Consider the following 20,414-nt stretch of genomic DNA (forward strand, 5'->3'; position numbering starts at 1 on the left):
AAGTGTAGAGACACTTTATAGTAACTTGGCATAGTAATTTTACGACTTTGGGGCTTATGTTTTACATGTCTTTTATTTTTTAATTTTTTAGAAAAGACTTTATTTGTTTGACAGACAGAGATCACAAGTAGACAGAGAGGCAGGCAGAGAGAGAGGGTGGAGGAGGCTCCCCACTGAGCAGAGAGCCTGATGCAGGGCTCGATCCCAGGACCCTGAGACCATGACCGGAGTCGAAGGCAGAGTCTTAACCCACTGAGCCACCCAGGTGCCCCTACATGTCTTTTAGGGCGCCTGGGTGGCTCAGTGGGTTGAGCGGCTGCCTTCGGCTCAGATCATGATCCCAGGTCCTGGGTTCGAGCCCCGCATCGGGCTTTCTGCTCAGCGGGGAGCCTGCTTCCTCCTCTCTCTCTGCCTGCCTCTCTGCTTACTTGTGATTTCTGTCAAATAAATAAATAAAATCTTTAAAAAAAAATAAAAAAATAAATTCTTTTTTAAATCATTTTTTAGAACAATGTTGAATTTACAGAAAAATTGAGCAACTAGTGTAGTTTCTGTATACCCCCTCCCCCAACACACAAACACACACACACACAGAGTTTCCCCGTTAGTAACATCTCACACTAGTGTGGGACATCTGTTACAGTTAATGAAACAGTTTTGACACACTAGTGTTAACTAAAGCACATGTTTTATTCGGATGTCTTTAGCTTTAACCTAATGTCCTTTTGTGGCCCAGGATTCCACATGACTTTAAGCTGTCACGTCGCCTTAGGCACTTCTTGGCTGGGGTGGTTTCTTGAGCTTTCCTTGTCTTTGATGACCTTGACAGTTTCGAGGAGAACTGGTCAGGGATCCCAGAGGGTGCCTCTCTGTTGGAATTTTCCTGATCTTTCCCTCACGGTTAGGGTAGGGTTTCGGGTTTGGGGAAGGAAGATCACAGAGTGCCAGTCTTCTCACGATATAGTGTGAGGGTACATACTGCCCAGCCAGTCATGACTGCAGACGGTGGCCTTGACCCCCCCAGCCTGGTGACCTTATGTGTATGTCAGGGTTCTGCCCTGGGAAGCTCCTCTTTGTCCCCCTCTTTCCACACTGTGCTTCTTGGAAGGAAGCCACCCTGTGCCACTTCACCTTTTTCGGAAGATGCAGCATCTTCCATAAATGATTTGGAATTCTTCTGCATGTCAAGTTCATTTCTTGCCCTTCCACTGTGAATGCATTTGATCACTTGTTTGTATCAGGACGAACTCACGGGTATTGACTTTATTCTTGGGGTTATAATACAACACGACATTAGTTTTTGTTTTTTTTTTTAAAGATTTTATTTATTTATTTGACAGAGAGAGAGATCACAAGCAGACAGAAAGGCAGAGCTGAGAGAGAGGGGGAAGCAGGATCCCCGCTGAGCAGAGAGCCCAACTCGGGACTCGATCCCAGGACCCCGGGAACACGACCCGAGCCGAAGGCAGAGGCCCAACCCACTGAGCCACCCAGGCGCCCCTTGACGTTAGTTTTGTTCCTTAACTTGCTCCAGCTGTGGCCCCTGGGGGCTCTTTCTGTGGGCTCCCATGGCCTTTGACACTTACCCCCTCATTGCCTGCCATTCCTTGCTTTCTGGCAACATGCATGTCTTTTTCAACTGTACTTTCTTGGAAATTTTTTTGAAGGATTTTATTTATTTATTTGACAGATCACAAGTAGGCAGAGAGGCAGGCGGCGGGGGGTGGGGGGAAGCAGGCTCCCCGCTGAGCAGAAAACCTGATGTGGGGCTCGATCCCAGGACCCCGAGATCATGACCTGAGCCGAAGGCAAAGGCTTAACCCACTGAGCCACCCAGGCGCCCCTTTCCTAGAAATTTTTATTGCATTTTATGGATGGCGGGGCGGGGGGGAGTAGTTCTTCACAGGAGAGAATTTGAGAAGCACCTCCAGCAGCTTCTTCTGCACTATCAACGACCTTCTGCTGAGCACACCAGGCTTGCCCCTGCCCCAGGGCCCTTGCCGTGCTCTCTGCTTGGAATGCTTTTCCATCAGCCCTTCCTTTTCATCCTTTCTGTCTCTGCCTATCTCCCCTCCTCAGAGAAGCCGCCTCCTCCCAGGCTGAGGCAGCAGCCCCCTCAAGCTTTCTCTAGCACTCTTGCTTTGTTTTTTTTACCGTCCCAGTAGTTTGCCCCCTGCTGAAATCATCTGACATATTATCGATTACTTCTGAACCTAAGCCTCGTGGCACCCGGCTGGCTCCGATGATGGCACGTGGGATTCTTAATCTCAAACTTCTGAGTTCGAGCCCCATGTTGGGTGTAGGGACTACTTAAAAATAAAATCTTGGGATTTTATGTGTATGAGCCACTGGGTGGCTCAGTGGGTTAAGCCTCTGCCTTCGGCTCAGGTCATGATCCCAGGGTCCTGGGATGGAGCCCCGCATCGGGCTCTCTGCTCAGCGGGGAGCCTGCTTCCCCCTCTCTCTGCCTGCCTCTCTGCCTGCTTATGATCTCTCTCTCTCTCTCTCTCTGTCAAATAAATAAATAAAATCTTTAAAATAAAATAAAATCTTAAAAAAAAGGTAAAAGAAATGCAAGTGTCACGAGGACAGGGATAGACTTTGGCATGCACAATATTGTGGCTTTGGGGTTTTTTGTTTTTTGTTTTTTTAATATTTCAGAACCATCTCTGGAGATCCCTGGATGTGGTGATGGTGTGTGTGTGTGGTGGTGGGGGGTGGGTTCTGATAATACTCTCCTTCCACAGAGGTCAAACTTCAGAGGGGCCACCGTGGGACACTGTGGGTGGGGAGAACAAAAACAGTGGCCACACTTGAATCCCTATCGCTATAGTTAGGTGTAGGTGAGAGGTGCAGAGAGGGAGTCCCAACCATCCTCTGTTCTGAGTCCCCACAGCTGCTGGCCTCATCCAGCCCCATCTGAGGGCAGAAGGTGGGCTAGCCTCGGAGTGGAAGGGTAGCGTAGCGGATCAGCGGGTAGATCCAGGTGCCTTGGGCTCAAAGCCCCCTTCCATTCTCCTTGCTGTGTCACTTCGGGGCTCTCAGCCTCAGTGTTTCTGTCTGTAAAGTGGGTTTGCTACTCCTCAGGCTCGGGGTAGTGTGAGAATTAAATGAAACTGTGCTGAGCATAAAGGATTCTCTGAAGTTGTTACCTGTGGGTATGATCCCCAAAGGGCACACACACGTGGAATTTTGCAGATGATTTTTGGGGGCTTCATACGCTTCCCCAAAACCTAGTCCTAAATTCTGACCTATGAACCCTCTAAATCATCCCCACCCCCAGCTTCATAACTGGAGCCTGTCTGATGAGTTAGGAGGTGTGAGAACCCAAGGCAGCCCCAGGTGAGGGAGGAGGCGGCAGGCAAGGACTTGGGGAGGGCGGGAGGGGAGCCGCAGGGAGGGGGGCCCCCTCCTGCACACAGGGGAGCCAGTGTGTCTGGAGCTGCCTGGGCCCCAGGAACAGGCCCTCAGGGGCAGGTGGGACCTTGGTTCCAGCCGGCTGTGTGGGTGGGGCGGTCTGGCCCAGCCAGGAGTTCCAGTTGGCCCAGTGTGGGGGTTGGGCCTGAGGCAAGGGCATCTGTGCCCAGCTCCTGCACGGACACCAGCGGAGCCCCCAGGTCCTCCAGCTCAGGACAGGTGAAGGCCTGCGGGTCTGCTTCTGGGGCCAAAAGCCTCTCTTGTGTATTTACAGCATCCCCCAGGGGTGTGGGCCAGCTGGTTTTTCGTCCTTGGGGTCCACAGAGGTCACAAGAACCTTATCAGAAAAGCAAACACGAGCGTGAGCCAGCAGGACATGCCACTCTCATGAGAGCCCATGGCAGCCCATGACAGCATGCCCTTCCCGGCCAGGGCACCTCCCCGTGCTGTGCTGGGAGCCCCAACAGTGCCACAAAGGGGGAAACCAAGGCCCAGTGGGGAGAGGACATGTTCAGGTCTTTCACGGGGTTTGGGACAGGAGCCGAGGCACGTGCATCGCACACGTCAACCTGTGTGTTCGAACGCATACACACTGGCCTCTTTGTGCGCCCACACCCACCTCATGCGCGCGGGCACATCCAGACAGGAGGGCCGACGCCCCAGTGCCTCTCCCTCAGGCACACCCACCCCCTCTCCAGTCACATGCTCCGGACCATGAGACCCACCCCTCAAACACATCTGTGCAATGTATGTTAAGGGACCCAGGAATTTCAACAAAGTGTGGGCTCAGGGACCACCCCCTGGGAGGCGGGCTGTCTCAGGAAACTGACTTGCTGTAGTGCCTTCTCATCTCATAGAATTTTATATAGTTGAGAAAACACCGATGGTTCTGTGTGTGCGTGTGCATGCGTGTGTTTTGAATGAAACTCCCTCTGTAGTTGTAAAGGCAGAAACTCACACTCACATCGCCTTCCATGGAATTCACCCACCTAGTCTCACTTAGATACAACACACAAATGCATCTGGGTGCACACAAAGAACCGTACACACCCACAGAGCCATTCGAAACACAACCTCTTATACCCTGCCCCCAATACACTATAGCCACAGATTCACAATCAGGCACGCCCACAAATGCACTCACACATAAATAGGTAAGTTCCAACACTCAGTCTACATTCAGGAAACAGACCCACGTGTGCACCTTGTCACACTCATGCTCACACAGAGATCCATGCAAATATCCCAAAATTCACACTGATGTGAAGAGCTTCACACACATACACTCAAGAAGAGTGTCAAGAAGAGATAACATACAAACGCAAACACATTCGTACACTTACTACACACACACAGTCACACTGGGCTACACACACTTAGACATACAGGCCTGCAAAGACTTAACACAAACACGTGGGTATTCACAGTTCCAAACTGCTAAGAGGCGCAGGGTAGATGTTCTGACACAAAACCACAGTGGAATACAAAAGCAATTATTAAACAAAGATCCACAAAGGGGGCTCAGACATTTGCAAGTGTATCCATTCAGACCCATTCAACCACATTCATAGATACAAGTATTCACACTGGTGCATAAATACACACGCCTTCAATTTCTCTCACAGGCTCCTTCATTGGTACTGATCACACCCTTATACAAAACACAACATCTAGATGCTCACTAATAGGCACACTCGCAAATCCACGGATAAAACACAAATACACACGCACACTCACCACTCCTGTATCCTCTGGACACAGACACCTACACAGTCCAGATTCTTGTACACACCACACACATGAAAAACACGGACACACACGTGTGCCGTCACGCTCCCACCCAGATACGCACACGCAGACACCCTCAAATACACTCCCCACCCGACTACATTCAGGGACGCACACACTGATAAGAACACACACACACACACTCTTGCACGTTCCCAATACGCAGTCGGACACAGGTGCACCCATGCACACGCCGCCTCTTGGCCGGGAATGACAAGCCCGCATGGATGCTCACACTCACATCTAAGGGGACACACTTGGGCCAGCACACACATCCGCAAACAGAGGGTCCCTCATCCTCCCCAGCGCACGCGCGCACACGCACTCCTCCGCAGCCTCCCGCCTCCACCGCAGTCCGGGCTCGCCCCACCCAGCGGCAGTCAGCCAGGAGAGGCGGCGGGAGGGTGGGTACCGGGTAGGGGTCCGGGCCGGGGGCGGGGCGCACCTGGGCTCCGCCCCGGGGCGGGGCCGACGCTGCGTCGCGAGCGCGAGCGGCCGCACCTGGCTCGGCAGCGGCGGCGGCGGGCCCGGTCCGGGTGCGAGCGCGGCGCAGCCCAGCTGGAGCGAGCGCGGAGCCGGCGCCCGCAGCCCCGGCGCCGCCATGGTGGAGGCGGCGCCCCCCGGGCCCGGGCCGCTGCGGAGAACCTTCCTGGTGCCCGAGATCAAGTCGCTGGACCAGTACGATTTCTCGCGGGCCAAGGCGGCAGCCAGCCTGGCGTGGGTGCTGCGGGCCGCGTTCGGGGGCGCAGGTACCGGGGCCGGGGGCGGCAGGTGCGGGGGGGCGGGGCGCCGGGCCGCGGAGGCCGGGGCCGTGGGAACAATAGCGCTGGCCGCCGGGGGGCCCCGGGCTCGGGCCCCGCCGCGCCGGGCCTCCGGGCTTCCTGCTCGGCCCGGGCGGTGGACTTTGCCCGCCCGGCTGCGGGAGCGCGGTGGGGGTGGGGCCGGCGGCCCAGATCCGCGCCGGGACCCGGGCGTCCGGGAGCCCAGGTGAGCGGGGCGGGGTCTCCCGGGCGGGCCTTGCACGCCCTCCCCCCCTTACACATTCACATCACGCCCCCGCGAGGACCCCCGCCTCCCCACGGCCCCGCAGCCGGGACCCACAGCCCGCGTCAGCCCTCCCTGCGCTGCGGGCGGCGAGGGAGCCCCTACTTTCGCCTCCATGGCCGCGGCCAGCGGCTGGCAGCTGTGACTTATTACCCCATTTTGCCTAGGAGGCGGGCGAGCCCGGGAGAAGGGAATTGGCTTGTCCGAGATCCGCGGGGGTGGGAGCCCAGGTGTAGGGCCTTCTCCCACCCGGACAGAGCCTCCACTCCTCCCCTAGGCCCTCGTGTGTGCGGAAGTCAGGCCACCCCAAGGGGAAGGGTGCGGGTGGGTCCCCAGGATGCGAGGGCCCGAGTGGGCCAAGTCAGGGCCTTAGGGCAGCCCCACCACTCAGGCCAGAGCTGGGAGCCAGGGCCTGTTACGGGGCAGCTGGGGTTAATTAAAGTCTGGGCCTTCCGGGGAGTCCTGAGGGGACGCCTTGCTTTCCCACTGACCTGCCCACTGGTCTTGGGACCGGCCGGGCATAGCCCATCCCCCCTTCGGTGGCCTTCCTAGATCAACCTGTTCTGGGTGTGGGGCTCAGGGACAGCTGCCCGTCTCCTGGGTCCGCCCAAGCCTGTGTCTTTCTCCCAGCACCCTCCCATGCAGGGCCCACTCTGGGGCCTGCCTTTCCCCGAGGGTCTGCTAGAGGAAGAAAGGAGCCTGGCAGGGAGAGACCCAGGTGTGTCCCAGCCTCTCCCATCCCAGGTTATGTGGCCCTAGAGGGCTCAGCTTCGGGGATCAGACAGGGTTTGAGCCCCCCTCCACCAGGTTATGGACGAATTATTACAGCTCTCCAGAGCTGCTGTTCCCCGGAAAAGAGGGCATTTATTCACTTATCCATTCTGCAGATGTCAGGGGCGGGCACCCATTAAGGGCCAGGGCAGTGCCTGGGTTGGTGGGGGCAAGGTTGCTGGCGGCAGATATCAGATTTCTTCGTGCTGTGTCTGGCATACTGTACCTCCTAAACAGCTGCTCGCTGTCCCTGCTGCTGTGATCAGTAGTGGTGTTTTTATTAATAATATTAATATCATCATGGAGCAGAAATTACCGTCCCATTGTGCAGAAAGTAAAGTGAAGTTTCCTGAGCAATGCCCTGACTCCCCCAGTTCTGTTCTCACTAACCCAGCTCCCCCCCACCCCAACCCCGCACTGTGTGGTGTCCTCCCTGAGGGTCACGTTCAGTCCTCAGTGCCGCCTTCCTTCTCTGTACGGACGGGGCAGAGGAAGGTGGCCAAGCCCCAAGAGGGAAGTGGGGAACAAAGCTCCTCTCAATTCATGAGCTCTGGACTTTTTACCAGTGCCCATTGGGTGCCTGGCTGCTGCTGGGTGCTCTGGACAGAGGGAGTGGGGGCCGAGTTGGAGAGAGGGGGATGGGACAGGGGACCAGATCATTACTGCTTAGAGTGATAAGGTCTGTGTTGTAGAGGCTGCCGAGGGGCTCAGGGAGGAGATCCCTGAACTCTGCCGGGCAGAGAAGGAGAAGGGAAGTCTCCCCAGAGGAGGGAGGGTCTAGAGGAAGAAAGAGGCTGGCAGGGGGAGACCCGGGTGTGCCCCAGCCTCTCCCATCCTTGAAGGATGCATAGAAGTTTTCCAGGGGGAGGAGACCTCATGTGAAAAGGCCTGGGGTTTGGACCAACAGGGCGTTCTCAGAGGAGGCTGTGCAGGTCCTGGTGGCGGGTGGTGGCTGGGGGAGGTGGGAGATGAGACAGGCTGGTGGGACTGAGGATGGCCTCTCAAGAGGTGTGTCTGTGTTTTGTGGGGGGATCTGAGGGCACTGGGGAGCTATGGAACATGTTTGAGGACGTGACAAAATGAGATCAGATAGGCAGTTGCCCAGGGAGCAGGTGGTCCTGGTGGTCGGCAGGCGCAGGTGTGAGGAGGCTGGACAGGAACGCAGGCAGCTGGGCTGCACGGGACTCTGGCTCAAAGGTAAGAAAGGGTGCCATCTCTGCGCAAATTTGGAAAACACCACACAAAGTCCCTTATGTCAGAGCATCACTGTGACCCATAGGGAACCTGGGCTCGTGGCCACTGAGCACCATTTATGAGCCGTGTGACCTCGACCGGGTTATCTCAGCTCCCTGGGCCTTGGTTTTCTCATCTGGACAGTGGGGCTAAGAATAAGTTGTCCTAAGGGTTCCACCAGCAAACGCATGCATGGTGGCATTGGTCTCAGTCAGTGCAACCTGTCGTAGAGCCTTGCCGTCCCAGGACGCGGCCACCACCACACGGGGCTGCTCTGAGTTGTGATGCGTGAATGAACCACCCCGTGGCTTCTGAAGACCTCATAGTAAAAAAAAAAAAAAGCGAAATATCACATAGTTTTTATATTAATTACATGTTGAAATGCTAGTATCAGATATGTCTGGGGTTAAATATATTATTAAGGTTTCTCATTTCTACTTTCTTAATGGGGCTAGTACCCAGTTGAAAACTCTCTGTCTTCCGAATTGTATTTCTCTCGGACAGCACTCCCTATGGTGAATGGCTAATGAACATTTTGAATCATGCGTGGTGGCTCACTCTCTACCCAGCAGTGGTTTTGCCTCTTAGGAGACCGTTGAGGGCATCTGGAGACATTTTTGGTTGTCACTACTTAGGAGGACGGTGCTCCTGGCATTTAGTGAGTAGAGGCCAGGGACTGTGCTGATTATCTTACAAAGCACCGGGTAGCCTACCCCATCCCCTGCCAAACATGGAAGAATTATTCAGCCCCAAATGCCAGCAGTGCTGGGGTGTTGGCACACACACACAGGTGTAGAGGAAGTGCTTGATCAGCATTAACTAGTGGTAGCCCTAGCTCATGGTTTTCATCTTGAAGGCCCTGACAAGTCCTGCAGGAAAGGAAGTTTTTTTTCTTTTTAAAGATTTTATTTATTTATTTGAGAGAAAGCGAGAGAGAGAGAGAGGATGAGCGGTGGAGAGAGGCAGAGGGAGAGTGAGAGAGACGTGGGGCTCCATCCCAGGACCCCAGGATCATGACCCGAGCCGCCGAAGACAGACACTCAACCAACTGAGCCACCCAGGTGCCCCAGAAAGAAACTTGCTTAATTTTGCCAGTGGGAGCAGGAAGTGGGCAGGGCCTGGGGAGATAGGGAGCAGGGTTTGGGTTGGGGAGATGCCAGGAGGTTGAAACCCGAGGACATTAGGTGTTGGTGGGGGAGGGGGAGATGATGATTTCTCAGTGCAATTTCAGAGAGAAGGAGCAGGTTTGGAGCAGGTACTGAGCATCATGGGAGATGCCCAGAGGGCAGTGGGACACAAGGCCTGGGCTGCAGCAGGTGGCAGTGCTCAGATGGCCGCGGAAGCCACCACTGGGGTGGGGGTGGGGGGGTGGAGTCCATATCCATTTACAGGGCTGTTCTGATCGAGTTTCAGGAACCTGGCATTGACGGGGCATGTGGGGAGGAGGCCTGGCTTGAGTGGTGGGACAGAGAAGATGGGAAGCTGGGAGATGCTGGGGGAGGAAGGTTTCCGGAACAAGGAGGTGCTGGGCAGAGGGCCCGGGCAGGATACGGCCCACAGCTGTGCGTCAGAGGGCGGCTGCTGGCCTTGGGGAGGCAGGGAGGCTGGGAGGGCAGGAGTTAGAGAGGTTGGGGTGGGGGTCCGGTGGAAGGAAGCAGAGCCTGGACAATTCTGTTCTCTCAAGGAGCTGCGCTGAGAGGGGCAGAGAGCGGGCACAAGTCTGCACAGGAGTAGAGCATTAAGAGGGAAGGTCAAGTGTGATTTTAGGGGGTGGGTCAGGAGCTGGGGTGGGGAGGGACTGAAGGGACCGATGCGTGGGTTCTTGTAGGGGAAGGCAGGGGGCCTCTGGGGAGCATGGCTGGGAAGACAGGCACCTGAGGACGGTCTGGGATGTCCTGTGCAAATGTTCTTAAGCGGTAGAATCCTGCTCCCCATCCTCTCAGACACACAGAACCCCAACAGGCAAAACAGCTGTTCAGACTGGAATTAAGAGTTGGGGCCTCCCTGGGAGGCCCCCCACGAGGACCGGCTCCCCATGCTGGCCTCAGCCACTTCCTCCTAGACCTCCGCAGAGACTTGTCCTCGTGGCCTCTTCTGGTCTTTCTCCTCCCCACCCTTGGGTCCTGCTTGGGACCAGCCCTCCCAGTGCCCACCACCCCCATGGGCTTCCTCCAGCCTCCTCCCCTGCTGGTGTCATTCTCTGTCATTCGGTGTTGTGGAGGAAGGGGGGTTGTGGCCGCCTCTGCTAGATGATCTCACCTCTGTCCTCAGGCCCAGTCCCTCACACTCAGTCTCTGCTGCCTCACCTGCTGGCCCTCCTGTCCCCCCACCTCGGCCACCTCCCTTTCCCCCATCTTTCTGGTTACACCTGATGGGGCCTGGGCACCTCCCTCTCCCTCCCCTGCCTCTGGTCTTCAGTCGCCAGGTACAGACCGCTCACCCCCACCCCCCAGCGTCTGCAGTCTGGCTCCCTCCCCCACTCTGTGCCCCACCAGCCAGCCCTCCGAGCCACAGCTCATCCCACCCCAGCCTTCAAGCTGAGAGAGGGTCTAGGGTCTGCTGAAGGCCTGGGTTTGAATCCCAGTGCCAGCGTGGCCCAGCTGTGTGGCCTTTCCCACCCCGTGCCTCAGTTTCTGGAGTTACCTATTGTGCCCTGGCTTCGGCTTCCCCGGCTGGGGCGTGCCACCCAGGGAGATCCATTAAACCATCTGGTCCTTGCGATTGTTCTTTGAGGGCCTCCAGGACCACCCGTGTCCCCACAAGCCCCTGCGCAGGTGGCAGCCTCCTCTCGGGTCCCAGGCTGGCGCGGGCCCCTCTGCCCGGAGCCCCTTCTTCCTCCGGGGGCCTCCTGCACACGTGCGCGGCGTGCCTCCGCACAGTTCCCCCGGCCTCCTGTCCCGGTGCCGTCTTCCCTGCGGATGCCGGGGCCCTGACCCGCCGTGCCCCGCCTCGCCCCACAGAGCATGTGCCCTCGGAGCTGTGGGAGCCCTTCTACACGGACCAGTACGCGCAGGAGCACGTGAAGCCCCCGGTGACGCGGCTGCTGCTCTCGGCCGAGCTCTACTGCCGGGCCTGGCGCCAGGCGCTGCCGCAGCTCGAGACCCCCCCCAGCCCCTCGGCGCTGCTGGCCCTGCTGGCGCGGAGGGGCACGGTGCCCGCGCTGCCCGAGCGCCCGGTGCAGGAGGCCGACCTGAGGCACCAGCCCATCCTCATGGTAGCCCCCCCCCACCCCCGCCTTCCCGCCATGCCCGCCGGGCTCCTTCCTGAAGGCTCTTCCCGCCAGGCTTAGCTCCTCCCCAGAGGCACCGCTAGGCCTTTGGGGACCTGCCTTCTGACCCTCCAGGATCCCTCTCCTGGCTCTTTCCCTGATGCCCCACCCACTGACCCGGGCCCATCCCCAAAGCCCCTCCTACTTCAAGCCCCGCCCCCTACCCCAACCTTGAGGGTCTTCCTCCTCTGCTCCCTCAGCGGTGAGGGGAGCGTCCATCCCTCGCCCTGGTCTCACCCTTCAGCCCTTACCTCCACAGGGAGCCCACCTAGCTGTCATTGATGCCCTCATGGTTGCCTTTGCCTTCGAGTGGACAAAGACACTGCCCGGTCCTTTGGCCCTGGCCAGCTTGGAGCACAAGCTCCTTTTCTGGGTGGACACGGTAGGTGGGGTTAGGCTGGTGTGGGCTGGGGGCCGGGATGGCCCGGTGACTGGAGCTCTGATGACCTCTCCCTGCTCCCCAGACCATCCGGCGGCTGCAGGAGAAGACAGAGCAGGAAGCTGCCCAGAGAGCCTCTCCTGCGGCCCCTGCCGATGGGGTGGCCCCAGCACAGCCCTCGGTGAGGCTAGGGCGATGGATGGATGGACGGACACAAGGACAGTTGGAGGGCTGGGTGGGCAGGGAAGGGCTGCACCTCGAGGCCATTCCTGCACTGGGAGAGGGGGCTTGAGGTGACTCTCTCTCTCTCTCTCTGCCCTCTCCCCTGTGCCTCTCCCGCTGCTCTCCCCTCTCCCTCTATGGCATCAGTGCCCCACACGCTGGTACTGGAAGCTGGTTCCTGTAAGTGGGGCTGTTCCTCCGCCCCGTCTGCCTGCCTTGCTTGTCGCTTTGTCTCTCCATGTGTCTGTTCTGCCTGCCTGTTGGCTCCCTCTCCTACTTCTTCCCAGCTGTGAGCAAAAGACATGGGACCCCAGCCCTAGGGGGGAGAGAGAAGCCCTCTGCAGACTCCGAGAAGAGACGAGTCTCTGCCGTTAGCTGCTGGGGCAGACCCCTCCCCAGTTACCGTTCAGGGGGATGGACCTCCCTTCCCAGTAATCGAGAGGACAGAGCTCCTCGGCTTGTCCGTCTTAGCTCAGCTGGGAGACTTCCGGCATCTCTGAAGGGAGGACCCTAGCCCATCAGACATACGGATCCTGACCCCAATGGCAGGGAACATGGAGAACACCCCCTTGGTCAAGAAGAAGACCCCCCCCGACCCAGGAGAAGGTGGAAGGACGTTCCCAAGACCCCAGTTTCCCTAAGGACGGGTCCCAGCTTTGGTGGGCGGGGGGTGCCCGTCCCTGAAGCACAACCAGCGGCAGGTTCCCCTGCAAGTGGGAGGCTTTGGGCTGGACGGGGTCCCTCCCTTTGCTCACTCTGGGGCCCCCGTCTTTCCACTCTCGGGCCTGGGTTGGGGGTTCCTCTCTCCTTCTGCCTACCTGCTTCCTCTGCATCCCCTCCCCAAGCTGGGGCCTGGGTCTTTTGTTGGGGGGCGGAGATTCCCTGCATGGGAGGCTGCTCTGTGGGGTCCCTCCAGGCTGGGAGGAGCTTGGGGTCCCCAAAGCTGGCCAGAGCGTGGTCGCAGCTGGATGGCCAGGGCTCATGACAGGGTCAGGGCGAGCTCCCCCTCCCCTGGAGGTGAGCTTGGGGGCCCAGCAAGTCAGCACCCCTCCCGCCCCGCTGACGGCTGCTCCTCTCCCCCCCCAGCACGCAATTGCCTTCTGTTTGAAGGAGTCGGGGAGCAAACCCCCCATGGTAATGTATCCCCCGCCCCAGGCTCCCAGGAGTCCCGCCCCAGCCCTCGCTGCTGGCCTGGCTGCTCGCAGACACTTCCTTTGCCTCTTGCTGCTGCCCTTCCCCTGCTCCAGGCTGGCCCCACTCTGGCTCTGGGACCCCCAGCTTCACGCCCCCACATGGCGGAAACCCCAGGCCCCCCCCACCCAGCCTGCGCGACCACTGACTTGGGACCAGCCTGACCCTCTGCCCTAACTCGGCTCTGCCCCCGCCCACAGATCCGTTACCGCAAGGACCGAGCTGTGGCCCGACGCGCCCCCTGCTTTCCGAATGTGACCACCCTCCAGGATCTGGCAAGCGGGGCTGCACTGGCTGCCACGATCCACTGCTACTGTCCCCAGCTCTTGCGACTCGAGGGTGAGTGTGCGGGCCTGGGCCACACTCGTCCTTGGGAGCCTGGCCCCTGGGCATCTGCCCCAGAGCAGGGCAGTAATTATGAGGGCGGCTTCCAGAACTGGTGGAGTGGGGCTTGCACACTTTCCCCGTAGTGAGCTGTGTGACCTTGCGCAAGTGTCTCAACTTCTCTGTGCTTAGTATAATTCATTCCTGCACCAAATATTTATAGAATGCCGGATTCCATTTTAGAGAGAGCCAGTGAGAACAGTACAGAGGGACTCCTGACCTCAGGTAGCTCCCATCCTAGTTGGGAGAGAAAGACAGTAAGTTCGTCTGGAAGAACATTCTGGATCTTAGGTGCTCCCAGGCGGGCTGGGTGGGTCAGGAAAAGCTTTCTGAGTTGAGTTCTTGGAGGCCTAGTTCGGCAGGCAGTTGGGAGCAGGTGCAGAGACCCGAGAACCGCCTGACTAGTACCCGCTCTGTCGAGCGCACCTAGCACGAGGCGGCCCTCGCTTCCCCAGGGCCCCATCCTCCTTCCCGTAGATCTGGGGACCCAGGCATCCTGTCCCTACAGAGGTGTGCCTCAAGGACCCCATGTCCGTGGCGGACAGCCTGTACAACCTCCAGCTGGTGCAGGATTTCTGCGCATCCCGCCTTCCTCGCGGCTGCCCGCTCTCCCTCGAGGACCTGCTTTATGTCCCGCCGCCCCTCAAGGTAGGGTCGCCTCCGGGCCTTGCGGGCCGAGGCAGGTGTCCGGGCCACAGGCGCCGGCGCTGACCCTGCCTTCTGCCTCCAGGTCAACCTGGTGGTGCTGCTCGCAGAGATGTTCATGTGCTTTGAGGTGCTGAAACCTGATTTCGTGCAGGCCAAGGACCTGCCCGATGGCCACGGTGAGGCCTGGCCCTGGGGGTGGGGCGGGGTGGGGAGGCCGAGCCTGGCCTGACCCTGCTTTCTCCGCCGCAGCCGCCTCCCCCCGGGCCACAGAGGCCTCCCCCGCTCAGAACAGCAGTGGCTGCAGGTACGGTTGCCCTGTCGGGTGAGTCTCTGTGGCCGTGGTGGGCTCCTCCCCTCGCTGGGCACTGCGCCAGAGCTAGGGCACACTCTGTGCTCCACTCCCGGGAGAGGTGACCCCCTTCCTGTGGAGGGACGCCCTTGGCTGACATGCATCTCTTGGCAGCTCTCCTGTCTTCAACTTCCGCCACCCGCTCCTGTCAGCCGGCGGCCCCCAGTCCCCGCTCCGGGGATCCACAGGTGAGGGCAGGGGTACAGCTGGTTGCTGGCGACCCCCACCCAAACACAACGTCAGCAGATTTCACTTTTCCCGATCCCTTCACCAGGTCCCTCTGACACCTGAATGACCCCATGGTGACCCTGACATCCCCAGTGGCCCCGGCTATCCACATAATGCCCTGTCAGTGACACACTCTGGCTGACCCCACCCAGGGTCCCCAGCGACTCCATAGTGACCACTGATTGACCACTTACCACCCCTCCCCAGGCTCACTGAAGTCCTCCCCGTCCATGTCCCACATGGAGGCCCTCGGCAAGGCCTGGAACCGGCAGCTCAGGTGAGTGCATCTCCGGGGCCTCGCTGGGGGAGCAGGCTGGGCGGGGCCGGGGCCGGTGCCGGGCTCATCCCAGGGGCTGACCCCTCCCTCCTGCCGCCCAGCCGTCCCCTTTCCCAGGCAGTGTCGTTCAGCACCCCCTTTGGCCTGGACAGCGACGTGGATGTCGTCATGGGAGACCCCGTGCTGCTCCGCTCCGTCAGCTCAGACAGCTTGGGCCCCCCGCGCCCTGTGCCAGCCCGGACACCCGTCCAGCCGTCCCCGGAGCCTGGCGACCTGCCCACCATCGAGGAGGCCCTGCAGATCATCCACAGTGCCGAGCCCCGGCTGCTCCCCGATGGGGCTGCGGACGGCAGCTTCTACCTCCACTCCCCTGAGGGCTCCTCCAAACTCCCGCTGGCTTCCTCCTACCCACTCGAGGGGGCCTCAAAGCCACTGTCCGATGGGCCCACCAAAGCACCCACCTACGTGCCCCACCCCGAGGGCCCCTTGAAACCATCTCCCTGCCTGGCAGGGGAGGTGTCGAAACCGCTGGCCCTATCTGAGGGCTCCCCAAAGGCAGCAGCTTCGTCCCCAGCGGCCAGCAACTCTGAGGTCAAGATGACCAGCTTTGCTGAACGCAAGAAGCAGCTGGTCAAGGCTGAGGCCGAGGCAGGGTCCCCGGCGGCCACCCCCACAGCGCCAGAGGCCCTGAGCTCAGAGATGAGTGAGCTGGGGGCCCGGCTGGAAGAGAAACGGCGGGCCATCGAGGCTCAGAAGCGACGGATCGAGGCCATCTTTGCCAAGCACCGCCAGCGGCTGGGCAAGAGTGCCTTCCTGCAGGTGCAGCCACGGGAGGCCGGAGGGGAGGCAGAGGCGGAGCCGGGCCCGGTCCCTGGTGGGGAGCGGCCAGCGGGTGAGGGCCAGGGTGATCCATCCCCACGGCCCAAGGCAGTGACCTTCTCACCGGAACTGGGCCCAGTGCCCCCCGAGGGGCTGGGGGACTATAACCGGGCGGTCAGCAAGCTAAGTGCCGCACTGAGCTCACTGCAGCGGGACATGCAGAGGCTCACGGACCAGCAGCAGCGGCTCCTGGCCCCACCTGAGGCCCCGGGGCCCGCCCCGCCACCCGCGGCGTGGGTCATCCCCGGCCCCACGGCGGGTCCCAAAGCCGCCTCTCCCAGCCCTGCTCGGCGTGCCCCGGCTGCCCGGCGCAGCCCCGGGCCCGGCCCCAGCCCAACACCCCGAAGCCCGAAACACGCACGGCCAGCAGAGCTGCGGCTAGCGCCCTTGACAAGAGTGCTCACGCCTCCCCACGACGTAGACAGCCTCCCGCACCTGCGCAAGTTCTCACCAAGCCAGGTGCCCGTGCAGACGCGCTCCTCGATCCTCCTGGCGGAGGGGTCACCTCCCGAGGAGCCTGTGGCCCGGCCTGGCCTCATCGAGATCCCGCTGCGCAGCCTGGAGGAGCCGGCGGCCGAGGACGAGGGAGATGGGAGCCCCCCTGGTGCTGAGGATTCCTTAGAGGAAGAGGCGTCTTCAGAGGGGGAGCCCCGGGCCGGGCTGGGGTTCTTCTATAAGGTCAGCATCCCCTAAGCCAGTGGGGGAAGGGACCTGCTGGCTGGTCAGGGAGGGGGGGACGCTGGTGGATAAATGGGGACGTAGCTGGCCAGGTGGGAGTGGACAGACAGACGAGGTGTCTGTGGCCGGATGATAGATGGGTGGGTGGGCAGAGAGAGGGGCGGCGGTGGGCAGATGGATGGATGGGCGGGTGACAGATGGACAGGAATGGGCAGACAGACAGGGCTGGGGTCTTCCACGGCATCTCCTCCCTCATGTTCTTTCCCACTCTCCCCACCATGGCCCTGCCAGTTCCCCGTCGTCCTCTTCCATGTCACTGTTCTCTGTCCTTATAGTGTCCCCGGCCTGGGCCAGTGGTCTCACCTGGACGCCTGCAGTCACGTGCTGACTGGCCTTTACCGCCCAAGCCCCTGCTCCATCCCTGGCCATTTTCAACAGCACAGATATAGATTAACGTAAACTGGGCTTTGTCAGTCCCCTGCTAAAACCCTTTTGTGGCATCCCTTGCTCTTAGGATAAAATCTTTCCAGTGGCTTTGGGCCCCACCGGCCTCCTCACTGTTCATGCCTGCTAGGCTTGTTCCGGCCTCGGGGCTTTTGCATTTGCTGTTCCTTTGCCTGGAATATTCCGTTCCCCTCCTACCCCTCCCCAGTGAAGTCCCTGTCCTCCTCTGGGTTGCCGCCTCCAGGAAGCCTTCTTTAGTGCCCCCAGGCTAGGCTAGGCGTGTCCCCACACCGAGGACTGATAGCCTTCCCCATTGGGTTAAGCACGTGGTGCGAAGAGCACCCAGTCTGGCTGGGTCCCCGTTTAGCCCTCGTACCTAGCACCGGGCCGTGCGTAAAGCAGGAACCCACTGGGTGCCTTCGGACCAGTTACACAAGGCAAAGGAGGGGTGCGTGGGTAGCAGGCGGGGTGGGCAGAGAAGTACTAGGGGAGGACGGCCGGCTGGACTCGGTGCCTGCCCCCAGGATGAAGACAAGCCCGAGGACGAGATGGCCCAAAAGCGGGCCAGCCTGCTGGAGCGGCAGCAACGGCGGGCGGAGGAGGCGCGGCGGCGGAAGCAGTGGCAGGAGGCGGAGAAGGAGCAGCGGAGGGAAGAGGCCGCACGGTGAGGCGGGGGGCTGCCCGGGACACCTGCTGTCAGTGAACCTGGGACCTGTCTGACGGCTCGGTAACTCTCGGTCTGCAGGCTGGCCCAGGAGGAGGTGACTCAGGCCCCCCCAGCTCCTGTGGCCCCTACAGCAGCCCCAGCCCCTGCTGGGAGGGCCCCAGCTGAGGAGGAGGTGGGCCCTAGGCGGGGGGACTTCACTCGGCTCGAGTATGAACGCAGGGCCCAGCTGAAGCTGATGGATGACCTTGACAAAGTGCTGCGGCCACGGGCTGCGGGGACCGGGGGGCCAAGCCGGGGCGGACGGAGGGCCCCCCGGCCGCGCTCCGGTTGCTGTGATGACTCGGCCCTGGCACGAAGCCCTGCCCGTGGCCTGCTGGGTAAGGACCCTGTCGGGCTGGGGCGTCAGTGCCTGCCCACTGCACTTGTCCAGAGCTCGCTGAGACCCCCCCCCCATGAGTACATAGGGCGAAAGGGGTCTTGAGGGGTTGCCCGTGTCTGTTAGACTTCAGGGGGTCGTGGGGTCTACAGTGGTGTAAGGCATGCCCAGAGCTTAAGGGCTGCGAGGCTCTCTCGGGAATGCTTAGGAGCAAGAGCTTTTGTGGGGGGGAGGGGGGAGGTCTGTCCCAGTCGGAGTGCACAGGGTGAGGGTCTCAGGCAGGGAAGACCCCATGTTCCTTCCACAGCCTGTCAGGTAACGCTCCCCCTCTGGCCCCCAGGCCCTTTGGAGGCAGGGGGATTTGGGTAGGGATGACCCCACACCCTCTTCTCCCAGGCTCCCGGCTCAGCAAAGTCTACTCTCAGTCCACCCTGTCACTGTCCACCGTGGCCAACGAGGCCCCCAATAACCTTGGCGTGAAGAGACCCACGTCTCGGTGAGTTTGGCCCGGGCAGCCTCTCAGGGTCTGTGTGTCTTGTCGAAAGGAGAACGCAATCCTGTGTGTTGCGCAAGGGCGCTGCTGACGGGCGTCAGGAACGCGCCTGTGCACCCGAGTGGGGGGCAGACAAGTGGGGCGCAGGCACCTGCCGCCAGAGTACGTACACACATGTGTGCGTCTCCCCCGCCGCAGGGTCCCAGGCTGGTCCCTTCCCTGGTGCCTCTGCTTCTGGGGAGGCTTCCCTTACCGCTGACTGCATCCCTGTCACCTCCCGTCCGCCCACAGGGCTCCATCCCCATCCGGCCTCATGTCCCCCAGCCGCCTGCCTGGCAGCCGTGAGCGCGACTGGGAGAACGGCAGCAACGCCTCGTCCCCCGCGTCGGTGCCCGAGTACACGGGTGAGTGGGGCCGGAGCGGGCAAGCCCCAGGCCCTGCCTGTCCCCCACCCCGACCCCCCAGCCCCACTGACTGCCTCGTCCCCCAGGTCCACGGCTGTACAAGGAGCCCAGCGCCAAGTCCAACAAGTTCATCGTCCACAACGCCTTGTCTCACTGCTGCCTGGCAGGGAAGGTCAACGAGCCGCAGAAGAACCGCATTCTCGAGGTGAGCCCGCGTCTGGGCCGGGGGCGCTGGTGGGGGCGGTTGGGGAGGGCCTGCCCCCCGCCCCGGCCAACCGCTTCCACCGCCCCACCAGGAAATTGAGAAGAGCAAGGCCAACCACTTCCTGATCCTCTTCCGCGATTCAAGCTGCCAGTTCCGGGCCCTCTACACACTGTCCGGGGAGACAGAGGAGCTGACCCGCCTGGCGGGCTACGGCCCCCGCACGGTCACACCCGCCATGGTTGAGGGCATCTACAAGTACAATTCGGACCGCAAGCGCTTTACCCAGATCCCTGCCAAGACCATGTCCATGAGCGTAGACGCCTTCACCATCCAGGGCCACCTCTGGCAGAGCAAGAAGCCCACGACTCCCAAGAAGGGCAGCAGCACCCCCAAGTAGCCTCGTCCCGGTGGTACGGGGGCGGGCCCCAGCCTCGCCCTCCCGGAGGACAGCCTGGAGGACAATCAGTTGGTATTCCTGGGTCTCGTCTGTCTCCAACCTTGTCTGGGGAGGGCTGGAGTCCCTACCCCTTAACTACTGTCCTGTCCTGCTGTGGGGGCTGAGCTGGGAGGTTCAGGGACTCAGGGCTCAGCTCAGTCCCCTGTCCGTCCTCCCCATCTTCTTGAATAAAATAATTTAGAAAGAGCTTGGGTGCTGGCATTTTCCTGAGGCTGACTGGGGCAACTGGCGATCTCTCTGCCTGTTTTCCTTTCTCAACAGCCTAGATGTGGCTTCCTGCCAAGGCCCCTCATGGTCCCTCCTTGGCCGCCTCTCCCTGTGGCCTCCCCACCCGCCACTCCACTCTTCTCAGTGTGGGTTACTGGCCTCTCCTGGCATTTGGTCTGCGGCCAGCGGCTAAGCTTGACCTCTCCAACCACCACCTGCCTCCATTTCTGGGCTCAGTTATCACCGCCAGAAAGGATTCCCATGTTTCTCTCCCACACTGAAGGGTCTGGGTCTGTCCTTGGCACGGCCATGGCCATCTCAGATGTAGGCCCTACGCTGTGAGCTCGAGCTGGCCTGAGCTCCTGGTCTCCCTGTGGCTCAGGCACGGGACCAGCTCCCCCCCCT

The 20,414-nt window shown here is 60.5% G+C and overlaps 1 protein-coding gene across 5 annotated transcripts; it reads left to right on the plus strand.

Moving 5' to 3' along the window:
- Positions 1-5,707: 5,707 nt before the first annotated feature.
- On the plus strand, positions 5,708-19,988 carry CAMSAP3 (calmodulin regulated spectrin associated protein family member 3). Of its 5 annotated transcripts, none has more exons than XM_047704057.1 (19): positions 5,708-5,954; positions 11,214-11,467; positions 11,781-11,903; positions 11,986-12,081; positions 12,270-12,302; positions 13,209-13,256; positions 13,514-13,652; positions 14,206-14,345; positions 14,428-14,521; positions 14,595-14,649; positions 14,809-14,882; positions 15,130-15,199; positions 15,301-16,756; positions 17,725-17,864; positions 17,946-18,244; positions 18,640-18,739; positions 19,028-19,140; positions 19,227-19,345; positions 19,437-19,988. In XM_047704057.1, exons 1-19 carry the CDS (start codon positions 5,807-5,809, stop codon positions 19,740-19,742), a joined length of 3,807 nt encoding a protein of 1,268 aa, XP_047560013.1. In that variant the 5' UTR covers positions 5,708-5,806; the 3' UTR covers positions 19,743-19,988. The 5 variants fall into 5 exon arrangements, with proteins under 5 accessions (XP_047560013.1, XP_047560022.1, XP_047560019.1 ...); XM_047704066.1 differs by having other exon boundaries at positions 15,352-16,756; XM_047704063.1 differs by lacking the exon at positions 13,209-13,256.
- The last annotated feature ends 426 nt before the right edge of the window (positions 19,989-20,414 follow it).

The sequence above is a fragment of the Lutra lutra genome, chromosome 1 (genome assembly GCF_902655055.1).
Source record: "Lutra lutra chromosome 1, mLutLut1.2, whole genome shotgun sequence".
Lineage (NCBI taxonomy): Eukaryota > Metazoa > Chordata > Mammalia > Carnivora > Mustelidae > Lutra > Lutra lutra.

Bases quoted from the DNA above. Each gene is read 5' to 3' on its own strand.
- CAMSAP3 (XM_047704057.1), top strand. From the start codon at position 5,807: ATGGTGGAGGCGGCGCCCCCCGGGCCCGGGCCGCTGCGGAGAACCTTC. The intron at 12,082-12,269 runs GTGAGGCTAGGG...CTATGGCATCAG, and splicing joins TGGCCCCAGCACAGCCCTCG to TGCCCCACACGCTGGTACTG. The intron at 14,346-14,427 runs GTAGGGTCGCCT...TTCTGCCTCCAG, and splicing joins ATGTCCCGCCGCCCCTCAAG to GTCAACCTGGTGGTGCTGCT.